The sequence below is a fragment of the Parambassis ranga genome, chromosome 2, assembly GCF_900634625.1.
Source record: "Parambassis ranga chromosome 2, fParRan2.1, whole genome shotgun sequence".
NCBI classification, from domain to species: Eukaryota; Metazoa; Chordata; class Actinopteri; family Ambassidae; genus Parambassis; species Parambassis ranga.
The window spans coordinates 30,319,244-30,341,066 of NC_041023.1; the positions used below are offsets into that span (position 1 = coordinate 30,319,244).

At 40.7% G+C, this 21,823-nt stretch overlaps 1 protein-coding gene across 1 annotated transcript in view; it reads left to right on the plus strand.

The window, feature by feature from the left end:
• The window catches only part of col7a1l (collagen type VII alpha 1-like), a 47,053-nt gene that overhangs the window by 951 nt on the left and 24,279 nt on the right, over window positions 1–21,823 (plus strand). Inside the window, exons 2-47 of the mRNA XM_028419095.1 lie at window positions 2,714–2,922; window positions 6,212–6,392; window positions 6,599–6,758; window positions 7,926–8,019; window positions 9,240–9,413; window positions 9,553–9,716; window positions 10,128–10,257; window positions 10,335–10,451; window positions 10,605–10,760; window positions 11,051–11,167; window positions 11,266–11,412; window positions 11,512–11,631; window positions 12,086–12,244; window positions 12,701–12,814; window positions 12,896–13,045; window positions 13,574–13,711; window positions 13,802–13,948; window positions 14,161–14,280; window positions 14,432–14,578; window positions 14,670–14,927; window positions 15,018–15,157; window positions 15,353–15,476; window positions 15,967–16,110; window positions 16,206–16,393; window positions 16,584–16,664; window positions 16,748–16,765; window positions 16,843–16,869; window positions 16,986–17,051; window positions 17,345–17,425; window positions 17,505–17,531; window positions 17,659–17,703; window positions 17,787–17,861; window positions 17,943–18,038; window positions 18,184–18,210; window positions 18,437–18,490; window positions 18,570–18,641; window positions 18,738–18,797; window positions 18,875–18,910; window positions 18,996–19,034; window positions 19,196–19,231; window positions 19,392–19,436; window positions 19,915–19,986; window positions 20,070–20,102; window positions 20,806–20,877; window positions 20,969–21,028; window positions 21,119–21,154. Of these exons, the coding sequence (XP_028274896.1) occupies window positions 2,847–2,922; window positions 6,212–6,392; window positions 6,599–6,758; window positions 7,926–8,019; window positions 9,240–9,413; window positions 9,553–9,716; window positions 10,128–10,257; window positions 10,335–10,451; window positions 10,605–10,760; window positions 11,051–11,167; window positions 11,266–11,412; window positions 11,512–11,631; window positions 12,086–12,244; window positions 12,701–12,814; window positions 12,896–13,045; window positions 13,574–13,711; window positions 13,802–13,948; window positions 14,161–14,280; window positions 14,432–14,578; window positions 14,670–14,927; window positions 15,018–15,157; window positions 15,353–15,476; window positions 15,967–16,110; window positions 16,206–16,393; window positions 16,584–16,664; window positions 16,748–16,765; window positions 16,843–16,869; window positions 16,986–17,051; window positions 17,345–17,425; window positions 17,505–17,531; window positions 17,659–17,703; window positions 17,787–17,861; window positions 17,943–18,038; window positions 18,184–18,210; window positions 18,437–18,490; window positions 18,570–18,641; window positions 18,738–18,797; window positions 18,875–18,910; window positions 18,996–19,034; window positions 19,196–19,231; window positions 19,392–19,436; window positions 19,915–19,986; window positions 20,070–20,102; window positions 20,806–20,877; window positions 20,969–21,028; window positions 21,119–21,154 (4,623 nt within the window). The 5' untranslated portion in view covers window positions 2,714–2,846. The remainder of the gene's footprint in view (window positions 1–2,713; window positions 2,923–6,211; window positions 6,393–6,598; window positions 6,759–7,925; window positions 8,020–9,239; window positions 9,414–9,552; window positions 9,717–10,127; window positions 10,258–10,334; window positions 10,452–10,604; window positions 10,761–11,050; window positions 11,168–11,265; window positions 11,413–11,511; window positions 11,632–12,085; window positions 12,245–12,700; window positions 12,815–12,895; window positions 13,046–13,573; window positions 13,712–13,801; window positions 13,949–14,160; window positions 14,281–14,431; window positions 14,579–14,669; window positions 14,928–15,017; window positions 15,158–15,352; window positions 15,477–15,966; window positions 16,111–16,205; window positions 16,394–16,583; window positions 16,665–16,747; window positions 16,766–16,842; window positions 16,870–16,985; window positions 17,052–17,344; window positions 17,426–17,504; window positions 17,532–17,658; window positions 17,704–17,786; window positions 17,862–17,942; window positions 18,039–18,183; window positions 18,211–18,436; window positions 18,491–18,569; window positions 18,642–18,737; window positions 18,798–18,874; window positions 18,911–18,995; window positions 19,035–19,195; window positions 19,232–19,391; window positions 19,437–19,914; window positions 19,987–20,069; window positions 20,103–20,805; window positions 20,878–20,968; window positions 21,029–21,118; window positions 21,155–21,823) is intronic.

Here is a 21,823-nt window from a genome sequence, read left to right on the forward strand (position 1 = left end):
ATAAACTAAAGGCCTCGAACACTGTAAACACACTTTTTCCCTCAGCAAGGCAGCCTGTGATCCCAGTGTGGTCAGTGTGATGGATGCAGTCCTGCGCAAATGTGTTTAATGTGGGGACATTGTGGGCATGTGTCAGAGTATCTGACTTGAGCTTGTAATTGCACACGTTGCAGGAATATCTTGAGGTATTGTGGTCACAAGCTGTGATCTTTTGGCATCGTCATTCATGTCAGTTGATTAGCCTGAAATATCTCAACAACGACTGGAGCAATTGTCATGAATTTTAGCAGACATTAATGGCCCCCAGTGGAGGAAGTGTGATAACTCTGGTGATCCTGTGTGTTCTCCTCTTGTGCTGTACTGTGATTTATAACTACATATACCCGTGAGACTAATTCCATCCATGCACAGTTTAGTGCTAAGCAGCAAACACTAAACAACAGCTGGTTTAGCTTAGCTTTGCTAATATTAAAGCTGAATATCCTTTGCAAAATAACAGCACCAACTGCAACATTTTATATTGCATCTGGACAAACTGTGACTTTGTTTCAGTATTATACGTATAATAATTAAAAAAATGTATGTGAGGTCCATATGTTATTTGTGCCTTGTCTCAAAATAAAGTCCAATGGCGGTCCACTGGAAAAAACCTCTCTATTAAAGCCATCATGAGACTCTCTGGTTCTGATTGAATGCTACTTTTCTCAACACTCATTTAAAAGTCCCTCTGCAGGATGGCTGCACCACAGAAACTGCACTGCACTGGCTGTCAGTCATCAAAACACACGTTCGAGTTTGTCCTTCTGTTATAAGAAAATACATGCAGAGACAGATCTTCGATCTGCACTGGTATGTGAGGGGGAGAGTGTAGTTTTTTTTTGGCTGTGTTACATTAAAGTTCAAGCCCTGCCAGCTCTCACTTCCATCTGCAGAGGTTGTAAACTATTCAGCCCTCAGCCATTCTGGCTTAGTCAGACCAGATGGTCAAATCACAGCAAGGAAATTTCTGGAATTTAGATTGTTTCACATTGATCTGATTTATTTTTATGTTCTTATGTTAATTCACTGTTGAAATGGGCTCTTGTGTGGCAACACTAAAAGGACGGACTGTGAATCTTTAAAGCCAAAGGAAATGTGTCATGTCATGTATAATAGAGGGAAGGCAGATCTCTCTTTGATGTTATGCTTATGAATTTGCACAGGCTCGTACAGTACTCAGAGGCAGAGACACATGTATGCAGAAGCATGTGGTGATTCACAACCTAATCTAAAACATAACAGCACGAGCATCATCTCTCAATCACTGTTAATGTGTTGAATGTGTTGCTCTCTGATGGTTCAATCATTTTAAATGTGATGAACCATTACTGCTGCATGATTCCTTTCATAGTGTGCAGATATAAGTGTCACATTCCCTCTGCTTAGGCAGAGATTCTATTCACTTAATAAAATATTGTCACTCACAAATCTCTGTGGCCAGATTTTACTGCAGGATTTGAACAGCTCAAAAGCAGTAAAGATATAATAATTTCATGTGATTGCAGGATACTTCTAGATTTGCTTTTCAATATCACTTTACATAGTACACATCTCTGTGAAAGGTAATATTCTAGTGAAGCAGCTAATGTCCCAATGGGACATTAGCCGCTCCTGCCTGTGTCAAAAGCTTTAGCCTTGGGGCTAATTTTTTTTTTCTAACGTGCAGTTTCCCTCTGACGAGGAAGAGAAAGAGAAAGAAAGGATTTTCTGTATCCAACAACATTACTGTACCTCCATTTCCTCTCGCAGACAACCACAACCCTAGATTGTTGTGAAGAATGTAGCTTCCACCAGTGAGGCTCATCTGTCAGAAAAATGTACCTGTCCCGCTGTCATTTTTTTAGAGGCAGTGCCATCTCCAGTCGCCTGTCTCCCCCACATCCACAGCTCAGCTTTGATAATGTTGATTTCTGAACACCCTGTCTGCCTTGTAGCTACATAGCAGGTTTATTTACTTTACCTCTCATTCCCTACATAACACACCACACTGACATTTCAGCAGCCTGTCAGCTGCTGTCAGTCAAATGGCAACACATACACTATAGATCTTTTTAATACAGAACTATTAAGGCATATTATTGCATTGTTTTAATTATAGGTTAATCTATTAAACAGGACTTGTTTAACAGGACTTGCTGATATTTAATACAGAATATAGAAAGCTGCTGTAATAGCCAGCTACAATAGATCAATAACATTTAATGCTCCCATTTTGTTTAGATTTTTCCCATAATTATTTAACCTGTGAGATTTTATTGGACATTTTTATCACCACTGTGATACTTTCATTTCCATTGCAGTCAGTGGAGTCTCTTATAAAGCTGTTTACAGGGAGAGCTCCTGTCTGCAGCTGTACATACCACTGATAGGAGACTCTATGCCCAATAAAGGCCAACAGGTTGTAAAGACATGTTTCTGTATATTAGTCACAGTCTTGTTCAATGGAAAAGTTTGATGTGTAATATGGTGTGAAAATAGATGGAGGTCTCATCCTTCACAGGTCTCATTCAAGTCAGTCCAAACTAGTTTCTGTCTGTCAGTGGCATAAAACACACAAAAGCTCAACTTCTGAATAAGACTTACAAGGTTTTTACCAATTAAAAATGGCCGATTGTGTTTTTATCTTTGAGGACCTTTAATTACTTCCCCCCCCTCTCTCCGTTCATACTTTCAGATAGGAAAAAAATAAGGGTCGGATTTGATAATTGAGGAGCAAAGTTTAGGAAGAGGATTTGTGAAAAGAAGAACCGAGGAGGAAGAGGAGGAGGAGCAGGTGATTGAAAGTGGAAGAAGAGGAGAGAAAGAGTATGGGCCACTCGTCTGTGTGGATTTTTCTGCTGTCCCTTTCTCTCTCTCATCAAAGTGTTACAGCACAAGTTGAAGGTAAGTGATGATATTTTTTACACCTGATGCCACACTCGTACACATTTTCTATATTTCCTATCAGCTAATCTGTATTTTCTCATTCCTTTTTCCAATCATTGGTTCTTTAAATCGGTCCTGCTGGTTTCTGGTATAGTCAGCTGCTTAATTCTGAATCAGATCCATATGCCTGACTGTCAGCTTTGTGCACCGATCTATGAATTAAACTACTTAGATGCTCGGGCTAAAGAAAGGACAGGTGCTCAATGAACACAGTCTGTGCGAGCGCTCCATCATTAAATCTCCACACCTGGATTGCTACATGGGGCAGACACAAACCCAGCTACGGCTCCTCTCCAGACTGTGTCTAGTCAGGGAGTTTAAACATCTGCTGGCCTCATGTACAGTACAGCACTCTGTCTGCCAGCCTGTCAAACCCATCCCCTGGATACAGAACCCCTCGCCTCAGGTGCTATTGGATGTCACCCAAAGGTCAATAAGCCAATCAAAAGTTAGATTCTCCTCACCTGGAATGTGATTGGCAGAAAGTGATTGGTAAAGTTGTTGGGCAGAATTATGGAAGGATATAAATAGCCCAAGAATATATTAGAAGCTGCTGCTCCATTGCAGGTTCTACTGTTGTTTATTATTGACAGTGTTAAGTCATATTAGGATATAACATGCGATGCAACATGCGATGCAACATGTGATCGAATTAGTAAGTCAGGTGACAACTAAAAGCTCCATTGATCTCACTTTTGACAGTAAATCAATTGAAGGTCAAGAATTGTTACCCACAGGTACCACCATCATTGTCATTAGAAATAGGTGACACTCACACAAGTGATTGGAGTCTGGTGGAGCCCCCTCACAGAGGCCCCCTACTGTCATTGCAAAGTTTGTACACAGCCACTGCTGGGGCTTAGAGTTTGTTTGTTGGTCCCTGCCAAGCGATGACCTGCCTAACACCAAGAGAATTTTAACAGCTTTGTCTCGATTCAAGAGATACAACCTTCAAAGGATGCATTCTGAAAAAGATCCATTGGGTGAAGGCCACATTTCTCAACCATTGAAGAAGCCTTTGAATAGATCAACTTTTTTTTAGCTGATGTGATGTGAAGACCTTCTCATGTGTGTGTTTAAAGATTCTTGTAGCACATGACATTATTTAAAATGCACTTTTTCATAATTTTATAAAGCATCTACCATATTTTAGTCACTAACCCAACATGGCAACATGAAACGTGTCTCAGAGGACACAAAATATAACTGAGTAGTAAAACAGGATTTTGGAGAGCATTCAGCAGGGGTCAGTAGTAACTTTAGTGCCAAGAGCTTCATTGGTATGTACAGTATTTCCACACACCACCCCATGTGATGTTGACAGCCTGCTACCAGGCATTATATACATAACTGTACCTAACTGTAATTATGAGAGCCAGACGACTGAATTGGTAGTTAGTAGTTAGTTTTAAGTATAATGTAAGCTGCTGTAGTAATCACATCAAATCACAAAGCCTTCATGGATTACAGTGTGACATAATTCCTGACTGTAGCACAGATGCACATCACACAACCAGCAAGCAATGAGTTCCTCTGGTTGACTCAATTGTCAACCGAGTTTAATGCTGCTGTTGTCAGTAACTTGTAGTTCCTTTAACTGCACACAATGGGCTTCGTGAAATTCAAATTCACACCGTGTGGATGGAGATTGGACCCAAAAGAGGCGCTGAAAACAGTTGATATTCGCTCTGTCTATCATTTAGTTTTTCTCTTTTACAATCAGTAAATGTGCTTCTATTCAGAATTCTGTGGTTTCTTAGGAACTGGAAGAACTTTTACATTCATTTATCTAGAAAAACCTGACCCCTGACAGTCCTTTGACTTTCTTTCACACATGCTCTCTGATGGTCTTCTCTCTTGATCTTTGTGGAGCTGATTGCAGCTGCGGATCATTATTTCTGATGAGGTTTTTTTTTCCTGCAACATATGCTAAAGCCTCTGTGCTACATCTAATGTGTAAATCAATGTTGGTCCAGCACAGAGGTGTATAGAACCTTTGAGATATCAGCATAGACAACCTTCAAAAAAAACAAAAAAAACATTCCAAATCCCCCAGCATGTGTTGTGTCCTTATCCAGAGCATGTCGATCTTGCCTGCCAGCCCAGACAGACAAACTTCTGGATAATTGATCTCGTTTTCCACCGCAGTCTGTGTCTGTCTGACAGACACCAGCCTCCAGCTGTTTCCTTGCTTGGAGTCTCTACCATATTTTATGTGCTCTTTCAGAAAACTGTGGAGCATAAAATGTATTACAATGGTTGGTTTATCCACATTTGTGCTAGCTAGGGTGACCATTTTTGTATAATCTGTAACTGCATTTAGGATTTGAGTTCGTCACAGATAAATCAGCTGAATATATATTATTTTAAGGCAGCTTCCATTCAGGCAAAGATAATAACTCAGCACAAGTGAAGTCTCCAAAATGGTATCCACAGAAATATTTAGCTTCCTCTGTGCATAGCTAGAGATGTATAGGTGTGTGGGGGAGAACATAATGTTAGGTCGCCATGGGCTGGAGACATATGTCACCCCCAGTGAATCCTGGGATTGCAGCCAAAGGAAGAAAGGGGCGAGATAATAGAGGAGAGTGAGCTCGGTAATGAAATAGAGGACAGCAGAGAATCACTTATCACTTACAGAACAATCACCAGTGCCTATCTCCTATTCACTAGCCTTATCAATGCTGTCGTCACTTTACTTTATTGCATATGTGATGCCAAAGTACTGACTTGCTCAGTGCTTGCAGACTCAGCAGGCTACATGTTTATATGTGTGCGTGAGAGAGAGAGTGCATGCATGTATCTAGTGCATCCACTGTATGGCTGTTTAAGTTCACATTAAAAAAGCATCTAAATCCCTCTGAATGCAGCACATCCTGATCTTAAATGCATTTGTTTGCTTGGGCATGGGGACTGACCCTGATTTTGGGTGTGTTTACCTTATTATTCTAAGCGTTCCTCATCGCTGTACTAAAGTTTTATTGCTGGAGTGCTCAGAATATTGATAGTCTCTTTGGCTCACTTGTGTCTCATTAAAAATTCATGGGGATTTGTGCAATGTTCTGGCTGCATGACAGAAGCAAATGAAGCCTAAACAGGATGGAACAAGACTGCTATCTGGTGGTCAATGTTGGAATGAAGTGCACAGCAACAAATAACATCCTTTTACTTGTATGTCACTCTTATCTATTTTATTTTAAATTGTGTCTTCTATTCTTCTGCTCTTTGTCCACTCTTCTCCCATCAGTATGCAAGACAGTGGTGCAGGCGGACATAGTGTTTCTGGTGGATGAGTCGTGGAGCATTGGTCACACTAGCTTTTCCAGAGTCAAAGTCTTCATCTCAGCCGTCATATCCTCCTTTCAGGACAGCACTGTGGGACCTGAGGGTGTACGCTTTGGAGTCACCGTCTTTGGGGATGTTCCAAGGTCAGGCTTATCACACTTGAATAAACTCCTCCAGCTTTAGGCCACAGATTTATCAATCAACTCGGGTAAAGCATAGAATGCATGCATTCATGTTAAAGTTCAAGGATCTCTAATAGGAACACATATGGCGTTGGGTCATCCCGCCACATTCTATGTACACATAACAATGATTGTTGTTCCATCATTTCAACATAATCTCCTTGCAGGATGCGGATAGCTTTGACAGACTACAGCTCACTTGAGGAGGTGCTCAGAGCCATCAGAGATCTTCCCTATGAGGGTGGATCCAGGAGGACTGGCAGTGCCCTCCAGTTCCTGGTTGATTCTGTTTTCAGCCCTGCCATCAGTCGAGATTTAGCCCCAAAGGTATGTGTGTGATCATGTGACAATTCATTCAACCCCTCTGACTGAAATACTACTCTGCTTAGCAGTTCTCACATACACACTGAAATCTGAAGAGCTTAAATCTTGTTAAATGTTTGACAGTATGATGGGAAATGATTGATGTGAGCCCATGCTGCAAACACATGTATGTCTGTTGTGGCCCTGCAGCAAAAGGAAATGACTAGTCAGGAGTCTGTATTTGTACTCTGCAGGACACTGTGGGAAAACAACAACAACAACAAAACAAACCAGTCTGCCATTTTCACACCACTGTGAATCTGATTAAATGCTCTTGTTTTATGCTCAGAATACAAATTGATAGTGTGTCTGGCACAAATTTGTAATGGATTTTTGTTCGATTCTCATCTTCTGCTTTGAAAAACAAAGGCAAAGGTGGTACATTTTCCACAGCATGCCATCTAACTGTTGGTAACTTTTCCACCCATGATACATTCAAAGTAGATCTATTCTTTGGACCCAGTTACCGCAAAGTCAGTGACTTACTCTAACAAAACTTGCCTTAGAAGTTTGTTATCAAATATCTAAATGCACTTTTCCTTCCAACCTCTTTCCTTTTCTATCAGCTATATTTCTCTGACAGTCTAATACTGTAGTGTAGCACAGCTGGTTAGCATTCCAATCATCTCTATCTCTGAGCGTGTGTGTGTGTGAATCATCTTGCAGCAGCACACTTGATGTGGGAAGGCAGAGAATTGAGGATTAGGCTGATATATTGAATTGCACAGCCTGAGCACATGCAAAGAAGGAACTACATTCTCATACTGACACTTTCTCTGCCCTCCATATTCATTGACTGTGGGATGAACTTTGAATGAACTGACTACATTTTTCTTAATGGGTAAATTATTAGTCTCAGCTGTGAGCCAGCATCCTTGAATTCCACTTTGTCTCTGTGTTTGATTTATTTAATTATGTATCCAATTATGAGCTAAAACATGTCAAAAGTCTGTGGAGGCTTTCAGTAGAAGAACATTGTTTCTTTGGGGTTTTTTTTCAACCCAGTGATGCCAACAGCAAACAAAACAAAGCTAGAAACAACAAGCCATTTTGGCACAGGTGTGTTCATTCATAGGCATATTGTTAGCTTTATATTAGCTGCTGCTTAATACCATCACTTTTCTGTCACAGATTGCTGTTTTGATCACAAATGGACGCTCTGATGACTCGGTTAATGATGCAGCCAGAGCAGTGGCTGACAATGGAATTGCTCTCTTCGCAGTAGGTGAGTGTTGAAGTTGGTATTGTGGATTCCTTCAACATCCCACTGCAGCGGCCCCCTCAGATTTTATCTGAGCTCCGCCGGCTTATCTGCAGTGTTTGCAGTTAGAAATTCATGTCCTGTACATTGGAATTCATTGGATTCAGTGTGAGTATTTGTGTGTGTGTGTGTAGGATTCTTGTTTGTGAATATCAGGGCGCACTCATGTAAGTGTGCAAACATAAGAGTGTGTGTGTAAGTGATTAATCCAACTTCTGCTGTATATGTTAAGGTGCACTTCCTGACACTCTTGCATCAGCGTTCTCCCCACTCATGAATAAACACTGTGTGTGCAAAATATCTTTACCCACACATGCACACACACACACACACACACACACTCAGCCAGCAGTGGTGCAATAATTACTGCTCATTAGCCAATGGTGTGCTAATCGCAGCCATTTTTCATTAGATGATTCAGTGTCCGCCCCCCCCCCCCCCACCCCCCCCCCCCCCCGCGGTCTGCACCTCTGACACTGAGGCCTGCTCCTCTCATTCATCACATCTGCAGAGAAGGTCCACCGGTGTTTCATCCACTAGATATGCAATTTGGTGACAGTTGTAGTACAGATAACACAAATGTTCCTATGTGTGCACCTTTAAGTTCTGTTTATCCAAACAACTATAAAAAAAAATATGAATTGTAGGGAAATGCATTTTACATCTCAACTGGGATTCTGCTTTGAGTGTTTGAAGGCCCCATTTACACAAACTGGGACCAAGGAAGCATGCTTAATACTCATGTGCTTATACAGTATGTCTGTCTATGGGTATATTCAATGCATCTTTTCAAATTAAATCACTTGCCACAAATGCCACAGCTCCCCCTGGTGGTGATAAAAAAAGCATGTGGAGAAACTGTTAAGCAACAGAATCGGCATCGGTTCATACTAAGAATTCAAAAGAAGAATCCAACAGTAATCAAAGGCTCTACACATTATTAGTGCTAAAAAGTTAATTGCACAGTCAATACATCTATGTTCCCTGCATCTTTTCCTGCATCTCGGGAAAATCGCAGTCTGAAGGTAAACCAGGTGAATAAGGCAGGTGGACTCCTTTTTCTTAGACAGGACTAAACTTATTTTTTGTCCAGCCGAGGCCACGAGCTTATCATTAGCCATTTTATATCCGAGCATGTAAAGAGACTCATCACGCATCACACACTCATCTTCTCCTGTGAGCAGGTGTCCAAGAAGCGGATGGGTCGGAGCTGCAGAGGATTGTGTCTGAACCATATGAGGAACATGTATTGCTGGGAACTGATGTGTCTCTCCTGGACACCATCCTGCCTAAACTTTCCCGCAGAGTGTGTTTTACTGCCTCCGAGCCACCCCGTCCTGTGAAATCTTCCCAGCCCAGTAAGTTTTGTTATATAAGTTTCCTTCACATTGACAGCTAGTTGCATTTTTATATTCATGAATTGTATCATTGTAAACATGCAGCTTCTTTTTTTTTCATCAATAATATTTTATTTTCCCCTCCTCGTCTTTTCCATAGTTGAGGAGCGTGTGGTGGGTCCCAGAGACCTGCAGGTCAGTGAACTGGCCCACAGTTCCCTCAGACTGACATGGAGCCAGGCCACAGGTGATGTCACCGGATATCGCCTCCTGGTCGCCCCTCTCAGCTCCCAGGGGCCTCATGTTCACCTGAAGCAGAGGCAGGTGAGGGATTGCATTCAGTAGTTGTGCTGTTGTTCAGCTACATTGTAAGACAGAGTGGATGATTATATTGAACGCTTGAACTCACTTTACTTTAAATGTTCACTATACTGCAGCAGATACCCCTGACAGAGAGGGACAGATGTACTTACACAGTCGAATTTTATTTCCTGCATTATGTAAGCACATAGATAACATTGTTTGATTTAATAGAGAAAAGGTGCTGGACAAAAACAATAAAGATGCCAGGATGTAAGATTCCTATCAAGAAATGGAAGATTTTTTTTTTACTGTATAACTGCATTCCCTCTTCATCCTCCTCTTTGACCAGTCATCTCACTGTCCATGTCAGTCTCTTTTGCTCTCTCTGTCTCTCACTGGAAGCTCCTTTTTTCCCTTCTCTGTATTTAACAGGTGGATCTGAAGGCAGATGTAAGCACTGCTCTGGTGACAGAGCTGAAACCCAAAACAGACTACTCGCTCACTGTCTATGCAATCTACCCCAGCCTCATAGGAGACTCTGCAACAATCACTGTAAAGACAAGTATGTACCTCACTGCCTCACACATGTACAGTTAATACTATGTGGGTTTGTATGTGCAACAACTTGGTGTCTCTTAGCCCTTTTGCCCCAGGTGTCAAACTTCCGTGTCATAGAGGAGGGACTGTTCTCTTTGCGCCTTGGCTGGACACCTCCTCTAGGGAAACCCGATGGATACAAGATCTTCATCCCACGATGTATGCTGACAAATTGTCATATATTCTTATTTATTTTCAGATTAGTATAAAACTATTTCTCAAATTATTGAATGTCATTTCATTCATTTGAGCATGTATCATTGGAGTAATTTTTCAGGTATAGATTTTTCTGGATTTATGATTGTTCCACAGCCAACCGACCAGGATTCACTTATGAGCGTCTGCTTCCTGGAGACACCTCGTCTCATGTAATTGACAGCCTGGAAGAAGATAAGAAGTACACTGTCAGTATTTACGCAGTTTACCCTGAAGGACCAAGTGAACCGGTTTCGTTAGTGGGCAAGACATGTATGTTATTTTTATGTTTTAATTTTTGGTCATAATGTCATAATCATATTACAACATAACTGTATAGGTGCAGCCAATCCACAAGTGTAAGTCATTTAATAGCTTGAAAAATATAACAGAAGAAAGCAGGTAACATGTAGTTCAGCATTTACTCCACAGAGGGGTGCTGTTGTTACAGGAAACAAAGCCATGTCAGCTATTACACACAATAAGACTGTCACCATGATATTGTGTATAAACAAGTGATTTTTCTTCAGTCTTCAACATGCATGTATGTGTGTGTTTAACAGTAAAGCTGGTACCAGTTCAACAGTTCCTGGTTCAGAATGCTACTACAGACACAGTTCAAGCAAGGTGGACATCAGTCAGAGGTGCTACAGGATACCGTCTCACCTGGGAATCCCCAGGTACTGTGGATTACTTGGAGCTAAATGTCTGACCTTAAGTTTATCTCATGTCATTTAAATCTGACATAAACCATCACTGATGTTTCTCTGTCTTTTAGATGGACACATTGAGAACATAAACCTTGGAGACACCTTTAACTTCTACATGATTCAGGGCCTCCACACAGGCTCAGCGTACACAGTTACCATCAACCCAATCTTTGGAGACATCGAGGGACCCATCATCACCACTAACATCAAAACCTGTAACTAAATTACAAAAAAATATGAATGTGATTATGAAGCATAACTAGATAAGACACGTCAGCCCTCACTTTCTCTCTCTGCCTCTTCATTTTTCTTAGTGGAAAGCAGTGCAGTACAAACTCTGAAGGTATCTGCTGTGAGTACTAGTACCGCTGTTATCTCATGGAATAGTGTGCCAGGAGCCACAGGATACAGACTGGCATGGGGACCCACCCCAGGTAATGTCACTGCCTCTCTTTTTCAATGGGAAGAGACACTGTCTGACTATTTAGGGTGCAAATAGCATGGTCACATGGGTGTGAATAGCATTTTCTATTGAGTTCTCTCAATAACACCCATGTGTTTTACACATTTCTGTATGTTTTAACTAGGTACAAAGCACACTTGTTTTAGTGCACAGTTTTTCTGTGTGATAACGTGAATTTTTTTTCCCCTACTAAAACACTCACTGTGACAGCAGCTTTTGAAATGCCACTACTTTTTCCAACGGACTTTGTAACCCCAACAGTCTGCCAGATGCTTTTGATATGAAGTAAAAAGAAAAAAGAAGGCGGATGTTGTGTACAGTGGAGCTGCCTCTGGTGCCAACCTAAAGAGAAGAAAGTCATTTGGGAATTATATGTTGAAAGAAAGAACGATGCGATGTGTGTGTAATGTTAATTCTACTTTCAGAGTTTGTTGGTCGGGATCGTCCCAGACAGTTGGCCCTGAACAGCAGCACCACAGAATACCAGCTGAAGAATGCCGCTCATGATACGGAGTATGTTCTGACTCTGTATGTGCTGTTTGGATCTGCCGTTGGGCCCGGTATCACTGCTACCTTCAGAACCTGTGAGTGTCTGTATACGACACCAGTCACCTGTTGCACAACAGTCTTTTTTACTTACTTATGCTGAACACTGCAGTTTTGCTTTTTATGTTGTAACATCACATCTATTCGGATGTTAGTGTGTTCCATTATTTTGCAGACTCTGTCCTCTTTTAACCACAGTCTCTGCCACTGTCACTTGTAGTAAATGTCAGTCAGTCAGCAGGACTGACACCGAAAGGACTTTATTTTGACCTGACCTATTTTCTTTCACATCTGTGCAACAAAAATATAGTTATGTCTAGACAGTAATGTTGATGATGATGATGATGATAGTGATGATATTTCACTGATCTACAAGTGACACTAGTGGGTAAAAAAATCACAGCAATATATGTACAAAAGCAGGCTCATCTTTGCATGTACTATACACATACTATACAGCATACTTGCTATACTTGCATCTTTTACTTTCTCAGCTCCTTTGGGATATGTGTCCAACTTCAAGGTGACATCATACACAAGCACCACTATTGATGTGGAGTGGAGTCCCATTGTTGGAGCCACTGAATATAAACTCACTTGGACCACAGGTGATATATTCATCCAAACTGTGTTTTTTCTGTTGTTTTAATAAATGTCATTCATTTTTGTGTTTGTGCGCATACTTTCAGATGGTAGCAAACTTCAGTCCCAGTACCTGGACCGCAGTGTCCTCTTCCACCGTATCACAGACCTGAACCCACAGTCAACCTACACAATCACCATCTGTGCAGTGTATGGCAACTCGGAGGGGCCAGAAATCTCCCTGTCTCAGCTCACAGGTACAGGAAATGAGGTCTCTGTTCATTTTAATTTAAGTTGATTCATCTTTGGATCTAAATAGCTCTGTGCAGCTGCTCACCCACTGTAATTAAATGGGACTGCAAAGTTCTACATCTCGTGCCACGGCTTCCTCCTGATGTCTGTTTGACTGACAAGTCATATACTTTGGTCCTCCAGTTTTAACCACAGTTGCTGTCGCTGTCACTTGTAGTATGTGTCACTGTGGCCAAATCAGCAGGGCTGCTATCATTTTATCACTGTCACTGTCAAAGTTAGTGTTTACCACCAAGTTGACGTGAAGTTTATAACACTGTAAAATGATAGGGTGTGTGCATAAACACACAGTCATTCATTCAGCTGTTTAATTAAGTCAGTTTTAATGAATTCTGATTTGAATTTTCAAAGAAAGGTTTCTTTTTGTTTGGATGTTTTTTGTGATTCTTTCTAGAAAAAAGGCTCTATGGTATCGAATCAGGATAGTAATTAGTGTGTATTATCTGATATGATTGTGTGTTGTGACTTCTTAGCTGCAGTCTCAGAAACAGAACCGATCCAGGCAGTGAGAGAGGTGAAGGTTCTGGACATTGGAGTAAATTCCTTCACCTTGTCCTGGAGGAAAACATCAGGGGCCTCTGGGTACAAAATCTCCTGGATTCCTTTCCTGGGTAAGAGAAACGCTCTTATCATCTGCAGTTATTAATTGTTCTGAGAAATTCAACATTTTTGCTGCTGAATTTAATTATTTTCTGCACCAGGGGGTGATGAGAAATCCCATGTGGTATCTGCTGCTTCCACCAGCTTTACCATCAGCAACCTGCGGGAGAGCTCAGCCTATAAGATCCAGGTGTCCCCCATGGTGGGCAGCCGGGAGGGAAGCCCAGTGCTGGTCACAGCTCGTACCTGTGAGTCCTGTCTGTAGCTGACAGCGTGATGCAGTATAACACGTGTTCACAGTCGCAGGTTTTTCCCTCCCTACTGGCAGCAGAGGAGAGGATTTACATCAAAACACTGTTGATACAAACTAAAATAATGGATTATTTTCTTCAAATATAGCCTCGGACCTGTTATGTTTGTTTCTTTAATTATTCATTTGTGTTTTTTTTATGTGTGTCAGTGGATCTTCCAAAAGTGGAGGGATTTGCTGCTCTGAACACTACAGACAGCAGCACTGTTCTGAACTGGACACGTGTGGCTGGTGTTTCTGGATACCTGCTCTCCTGGCGGCACATCTCAGGTCAGCAGTGGATGTTTTACCACATTAGATAAAATTTTACAGTATATCGCACATGTTATTGCTGAGTTTATTAACATTTACTAATCAACGTGTTCATTATTTTAGACTAAAATAGGGCTGTTTTTTGATTTCCTTGTTTCCTTGTTGTTAGTGTTGGAGACTAAAACAGAGGTCCTGGGCCCAGGCTTCTCCTCCTATAAGATCAGTGATCTCTTGTATGGCAGAACATACATTTTCACCATCAGACCTTTGTATGGAGAGGTGGAGGGGCCTATAAGCACTGTGTATCAGAGAATATGTAAGAATATGTTATCGTTCTCTGGCACATTACAATACTTAAAGATGACAGTAACAACATAAAACCTCTGCTCTGACTCTGTACTACTCAGTGGGACCTGATCCTACTGTGATAAAAGTGAAGCCTATGCCCACCACTGCGGCCCCCCACTCCACGATGGCCTCCATCATCAACACTACCGTCTCTCAGTCAGCCACCAGGACCACCAGGCATCCCATTGCTGTGCCACCAATTAGCCCCTTAACAACCAAGAAACCTCCACGTCAGCCAGCTGAACCCAAGGCACCAGCAGCAGCCCCCTCCCTGCAAACAACCCCCCTGTACACAGAGACAACAGCTCCACAACCAGGTATTTTTTTGCTTTATATTCTTTTTTATTGAGATAGGTCATTAACAGTATATTTACTCTTTAATATATGTTTCTGTCCTTGTTTGTCAGTGTGTGGTAAAACCAAAGCAGACATAGTATTCCTGGTGGATGAGTCATCGAGTATTGGTGCTAACAACTTCATCAAGATGAAGGACTTTATATTCCGAGTGGCCACTTATTTCCCTGTTATTGGTGCACAGGGCACACAGGTTAGTCGCTCTGGACATTGTTTTTTTGTTGTTGTTGTATTGATATTGTCATTAAGAGGTGGCTTCAGGTGTGTACTTTCCTCACTGTGATTTGGTAGGTCCACCAAAATGCCGGATTCAAACTAAAACAAGGCAATGTTTCAGATCAGCACATTCACTCTCTGATGATGTGCATTTTTTCCATCAATCTCTCAGATAGCCGTGGTTCATTACAGCGATGAGCCTCGAATTGAATTCCGTCTGAATGACATCAAAGACAGAAACTCCATGCTCAGAGCCCTCAGAGCGCTGCGCTACGGGGGAGGCAACACCAAAACAGGTTAGTGACACTCACACTCCCTCAGATGTGCACATTGTTTTTTTTGTTTGTTTTTTTTTTTCTTTGTTTGCCACCTGTCATCAGATGGCAGGTAATTCCTTTAACAGTGTTTAGATCCTGCTGTGGACGTCACACCTCTAACAGCTGTCATACTGAGAAAATAAGATCACACTAACTATTGATGATGTAATATGACACTTTCGCTGCACATTGAGATGCACATTCATTTTATAAAGCTGATATAAGATATTAATGTTTTAATTTCAAAAGGACAGGCTAATTAATTAAAAACAATACTGTCACAGTTGCTTCTTATGAAGATTTAATCCCAAGCTGTGATGATCGTACACATATAAAAACAGCATTAAGAATACTCCATTTCTAATATAGCTACAAGAGCATCCTACATACTGGTCCTTTAAAATTATTGTAAATTATGTACACTAGAATTTATGACTTATTTGCTCTTAAAACTTCTTTATGTCTCCAGGGAAAGGCATTAGCTACGTTCTGCAAGAACTGTTCCAGGAGTCCTTGGGGATGAGGCAGGACGTGGCCCATGTCCTGGTTCTGATTACAGACGGCCGGGCCCAGGATAATGTGCTGCAACCCTCCAGAATTGCGCGTGCTTTAGGTCAGTGCTTATGAAAATCTCCCCAAAGCCTGTAAAAAAGGGATGCTGCTAATTAAAAGTTTTGTGTTTTGAATCTGTCTCCTCTCCCCCTGTAGGGGTTAGTGTCCTGGCTGTTGGAGTTTCTAATGCAGACATGGAGGAGCTAAATAAAATTGCAGCTCCCACCAGCTACAAAAATATTTTCTACTCACCAACTTTTGAGGACTTCCCCTCCATAGAGAGAGAATTTATCAAAGCCATTTGCAGCGAGGAACTCTTGGCTGAGTTTGAACTACATGATGAGGTAAGGCAAAAATATATGATCTATTATAGTTTATACATTTACATTTCATCCTCACACAAAGACTCGACAGGACACAGGAGAAAACACGCCACCGTTCTTGACTTCATTTTGATGTCAGAGCAGAGGGGAACGTGATCAGAGCCAATTATACTATCCATATTCAACAGCTAATCAGTCTTTTTACTTTCAGTTTGCTCAGTTAGACACTCCAACCGATGACCCAGAGGAGCTGCTGAAGCCTCAGGGTCCCTGTCCCAACCAGTGTGTGAAGGTTGGTGTAGAAACTCAGTCAAAATCATGAATCATTGTATGAATATTGTATTAATAAGCAATTTAAATTATCTGTCTTCCCAGGGCCAGAAAGGGGAAAAAGTGAGTTAATTGATACAAAGTTATTTTAAAATTCTAGTAAAACAGTTTTAATTTCATTTCCATAATCATTCTTTTAGGGAGATGGTTTTGGCCTTGGAGGTCTGGTATGTTTTTAACTATTTCCTTCAGGGCACTTTTAATTAATTCCACACATTTCTGCCCTGTGGTCCATTTCTTTTCCTTCCTTATTAACTAAAAGTGTTATTATTTGTTAATGTAGAGATTCAGGCAAAGCCCTGGACAGTTTGACCCTTTCACATCTTCAAAAGGAGAGAGAGGAGAGAAGGTAAAAAAAAACAACAACACTTCACAGTAATCACTTTTTGATTTTTAGGACTTTATTTTGACAAATAGCTGAATGTGCAGCACAGACAACAACACATCATATCAGTATTCTCACTGTTTTTTTAAAAAAGGTCCATGTTCAGGCTGCAATATGTAATAAAAGCAATCTTCAGATGTGTTATTCTAGCTAATCCATCTAATCTCATAACGGTGCAGTAGGTGTGTGAGTATGGCTTTGATCGGTACACCTCTTATTTAATTTTCCAGACTGACTCTTGTGCCATAATTTGACAGGGACCTCCAGGAACAGATGGTGTTCCTGGGTTGCCAGGGAGACCAGGAAGAACTGGACCCCCGGGTTCTGCTGGCCAGCGGGTAACTGAATTCAGAGACAATAAAAACTCCACACTGACTTGATCTGAACATGAAAATAATATTACTTTGCTTTTTTCAGGGCCCACCAGGTGTTCCAGGTGACATGGTGAGATCAAAATTACATTGTTAGCTGAAATACTTTTTCACTATAGATTCTCCAAACCACCTTTATTCAAGGAAGAAAGTTTTTGCCTTAATTATGATAATTATTACTTTTCATATCTCTGTGGCAGGGTCTTCCTGGGCTGACTGGTCCAAAAGGACAGAGAGGAGAAAGAGTAAGTGCATGCATTCCATTTGGTTGCTTTCTGCCCAATTTTGAACTTTGTGTGTCCAACCTCGAATTTATTTATGTTTGCAGGGAGAGCCGGGATATGTTATAGCAGGCACGGATGCAAATTTCGTACCTGGACGTAAAGGAGAGCCGGGATCCTCAGTAAGCACTTTAAAAAAACAGATTAAGAGCATTTAAATGAACTTTAGAACAACTCAAATGTCACATGTTTACATGTTACAGGGACCTCAGGGACCTCCTGGTGTACCTGGAGTCAATGGAGCTCCAGGTCTGCCTGGCCAGCCGGGACCACCAGGGTCACCAGGAATATCTGTCAAGGTAATTCAGACAGATCAGCTCTTGTGTTTGTTATGTTTCATACTTGTCATATCTTTGTATGACATCATATACTGTTAAGACAAATTGCAGTATTATGAAGTATAATGTGGTTTGAGTCTAATAGAGCTGCTTTCACTGTTTGTAGGGAGATCCTGGAGAACCTGGAGCAAAAGTAAGCATGAATTCTCTCCCTTTATTCAATTTTATTAATGGAATGATACACTTGTACATTTACTTTGAGTTCAGTCAATGACAGATGACAAGTACAAATATCTTAATTTGTCTCTGAGATGTTATGGAGTTAACAAGGATAGTGGTGTGAACTTGCATATGGATTATCAATTCATATAACACACATACTTTTATTACAAATAATGTTTTTTATCCATTTTTGACAGGGTTTACGTGGAAAGCCAGGTGTAAAGGGGGACAAAGGAGAGCCAGGAAAAGATGTGAGTACAGTGAAAAGTGAAAAGTGATAAAGGACAGTCAGCATGTTTTCATGTGTTTCTGTGGCTTGTTTCTGTGTAGGGTATTGCTGGTTTGCCTGGTCCTATTGGCATTGATGGAGTTCCAGGATTACCCGGTCAGAAAGGAGTGAAGGTAAAAAGTGCTTCTAATTTTGCCTGACCCACGAAAAAAAAAAAGTTTTTGAATGTCAAACACAAAATGAAGACAAAAGTTTAATTTTTTGTGCAGGGTGAAGATGGAATTGGGATACAAGGTATTGAAGGTCCTCGTGGAGAGCCAGGAGAGAAGGTGCAATCACAGCACACAATCACAAGAAAAAAAAACTCAAGCTTCTGTGTTTCACTCTCTGAACTTTTATCTTGAAGGGAAATGTTGGCTTAACAGGACCTCTTGGCCCGAAGGTACCAAAACTCTTAACATAAAGTTCACTCAAATCTTTTTGCTTGCAGGATAATAATTTTGTTCAATCTGTTTTTAAAGGGTGAGCGTGGAGAGCAGGGCATCCAGGGAATCATCGGACCTCGGGTGTGCACTTCATCCTCATCTCCAATTCAATAGCAAACACTGACTGACTGCATGTTTTAAACTCAGATCCATGTGAATTCATTCTGCAACTGTAACTAAGGATGAACACTGTGTAAGAATCAGTGATGAAAAGATTCAAAACAAGTCATTTTTACCTGCAGGGGAAAAAGGGATTTAAAGGAGAGCAAGGGGACAAGGTGAGTTCTTCCTATGAGTCACTCTTTTTTATTAAGGGAAAACATTCACTGGTTAATAGGATAAAAGAGAAAAATAGTTTATTCAGTTTATTTATACAGTTTAAAAAATAATTCATGCATGAAATTTTCTGTGTGAAATTAAGGATTTTATTTTTCTTAGGGAGAACAAGGAGAGATGGGACCAATAGGACCACAAGGACCCACAGTGAGAGACAATTACATCTTTTAAAATGTGGCTTAACAATAATGACAGTGTATACACATTTTATCAATCCATATATTCTGTTTACACACTGCCTGAACACTGAAACATAACATAATCATAATTACTTCCTTAAATTCAGACCAGCTCTAAAAACACACCTGGAGGAGAGCGTGGTGCACAAACAGACATGTAGACTGATAAATGAACACGTGAGGAAGTCCATTTATTCTGGGCTCCATCAGCAATGGTTGTGATTACATGCGATCATGATCCAAATTGTCAAACCTCACTGGGCATCTTTGTGCAAACGCGGCCCATTTTTTTTTCTGCTTCAGTGATTTTTAATTTGAGGCAGTGAAATCCTTTGGAAGAGATTCCCACAAATGATGTTTATTACAGTCATTATCCCAGTTGAAATTTTTATTTAAAAATGGTCCATTTTAAAGATACACAAACAAAATGTTTCCCTCACTTGTAGGGATTGACGGGGCCGATGGGGTTAAAAGGAGATGAAGGTCCAAGAGGAGTTCCTGGAGATCCTGCCAAGGGTGTAAGAAAACACCTATTTCCATTTTTTAAAAAGCACGTCCATAATTAGAACTTTCTCATTTCTGTCTTTTTTTCCCACAAAAGATTATTGGTCCAACAGGAAAAAAGGGTGCCAGGGTAAGTCCACAGTTAATCCATTTGAAAACACATTTTTAATTAATTTTAAAATTTTTTAACTTTCATGACCAAATCCCACCACGTGGCAAGCGGTAAAATAGATCAGCTTCTGTGGTGGTTTGATTATTTTGATTGACTGGTGATTTTTCTAAAATCACCACCCACTTTATTATATGAGCAAAAATAGAAATACAGAAATGTCTCACACCTAACCACCAAAATCTTCCCCCGCTGGTTAAAGTAGGTCCATGTAGGTCACAATATATTTATAAAATTACGTCTTGTAATTAAAACTTCTGCTGCCTGGCTACAGATTTAAGGGAAAAGCAGTGTACGTGTGGCTGCTGCACCTTTTTGAATTAGCACACATGTACATCTGAGCTGTTTGCATGTATTTATCTTTTCTGGCCTAATATAAGTCAGTCAGCCAGAAGGGAATGATTCTCTTGATGTTTTATTCCATGAAAACATTGGTAATTAATTGTTCCGGGTGTTCTCGCACACTCACACTCTGTCCTCTGGGTCTGCTTATCAAACACAATTAAGATTTTCTCTTTATTAGCTTTTGCGGTTAGCTTCCGAATGCTCCATTGAACAGGACCTCTTTAATTTCAGTCCGCAGGGTCCTGTTGAGAAATGTTCAGTTTAGCTGATCAGACTTGTGTTGATTGATATGTTTGTGTTCATATTTTCTGTTTGTCAGGGGGACGTCGGTCCAGTTGGTCCCATGGGCCCTCAGGGAATAAAAGGAGAACAAGGAGACAAAGGAGACAAGGTTAATAGAGAGGAATACTGTCCAAATGTCCAAACATCAGACATTAATTGCACAAGGATTAGATGTAATATTGGTTTGTTCTGATGTACAGGGCAGTCCTGGCTTCGGGATTCCAGGACAGCAAGGGCCAAAAGGAGAAAATGGCGAGAGGGTGAGTCACTTATTGCTTTAAGTTTACTGTCACCCTGTGATACTTAAGCACCTGCTGATCGTTGTTATGATGCTTTTTTTTCATTCTTAGGGAAACGTTGGGTTATCTGGAAAACCAGGACCGAAGGTAAGTGAAACTGGCTTTATGCTTTAATGTTAGTCATGGAAAGCAGCCACAAGGAACCTGCAGCCATCACTTTGCAGTGCCCCTCTGCCGGGCTTTCTTCAGCATCTTTCATGTTTATTCACTTTTTTTTGTTTTGATTCTCTCTCTGTGTTTTCCACAACCTCATTTCTTGTAACAGCAGGCATGTGGCTGTTTAGAACAAAAACACTTTAAAACATCCCTGTATGATCCAAACAGCCAACAGCATGCAGATGAAGGAGGTCTCAATATCGTGTTTATAGTGAAACATTTAGCAGCTTTTGAGGCAAACATTTTTCCATTGGTAAAGTTGAATGCTAAAAGAACAATGCTGACTGTGAATGCTAGCATTTGATTCTAAATAAGCTAATGCTATCAAATCATACATGTATGTATGTGAGTCTTGTTGTGTTTTCCCCTGTTCAGACAAGTGTATATATACAATATATAATTTGGCAATTTAATTAAATAAAGGATTCACATCCAGGGTGGAAAGGTCACTGTGTATATTTACATCCTCACCTGACACCTCACTCTTTAAAAATTCAACACATATGTTGTACATTCTGTTGAAATTTTACTAAAACCATTCATTATAATAACTACAATTACTGTTAATGCTTCTGTACAGGATGATGATTTCTGTCTTTG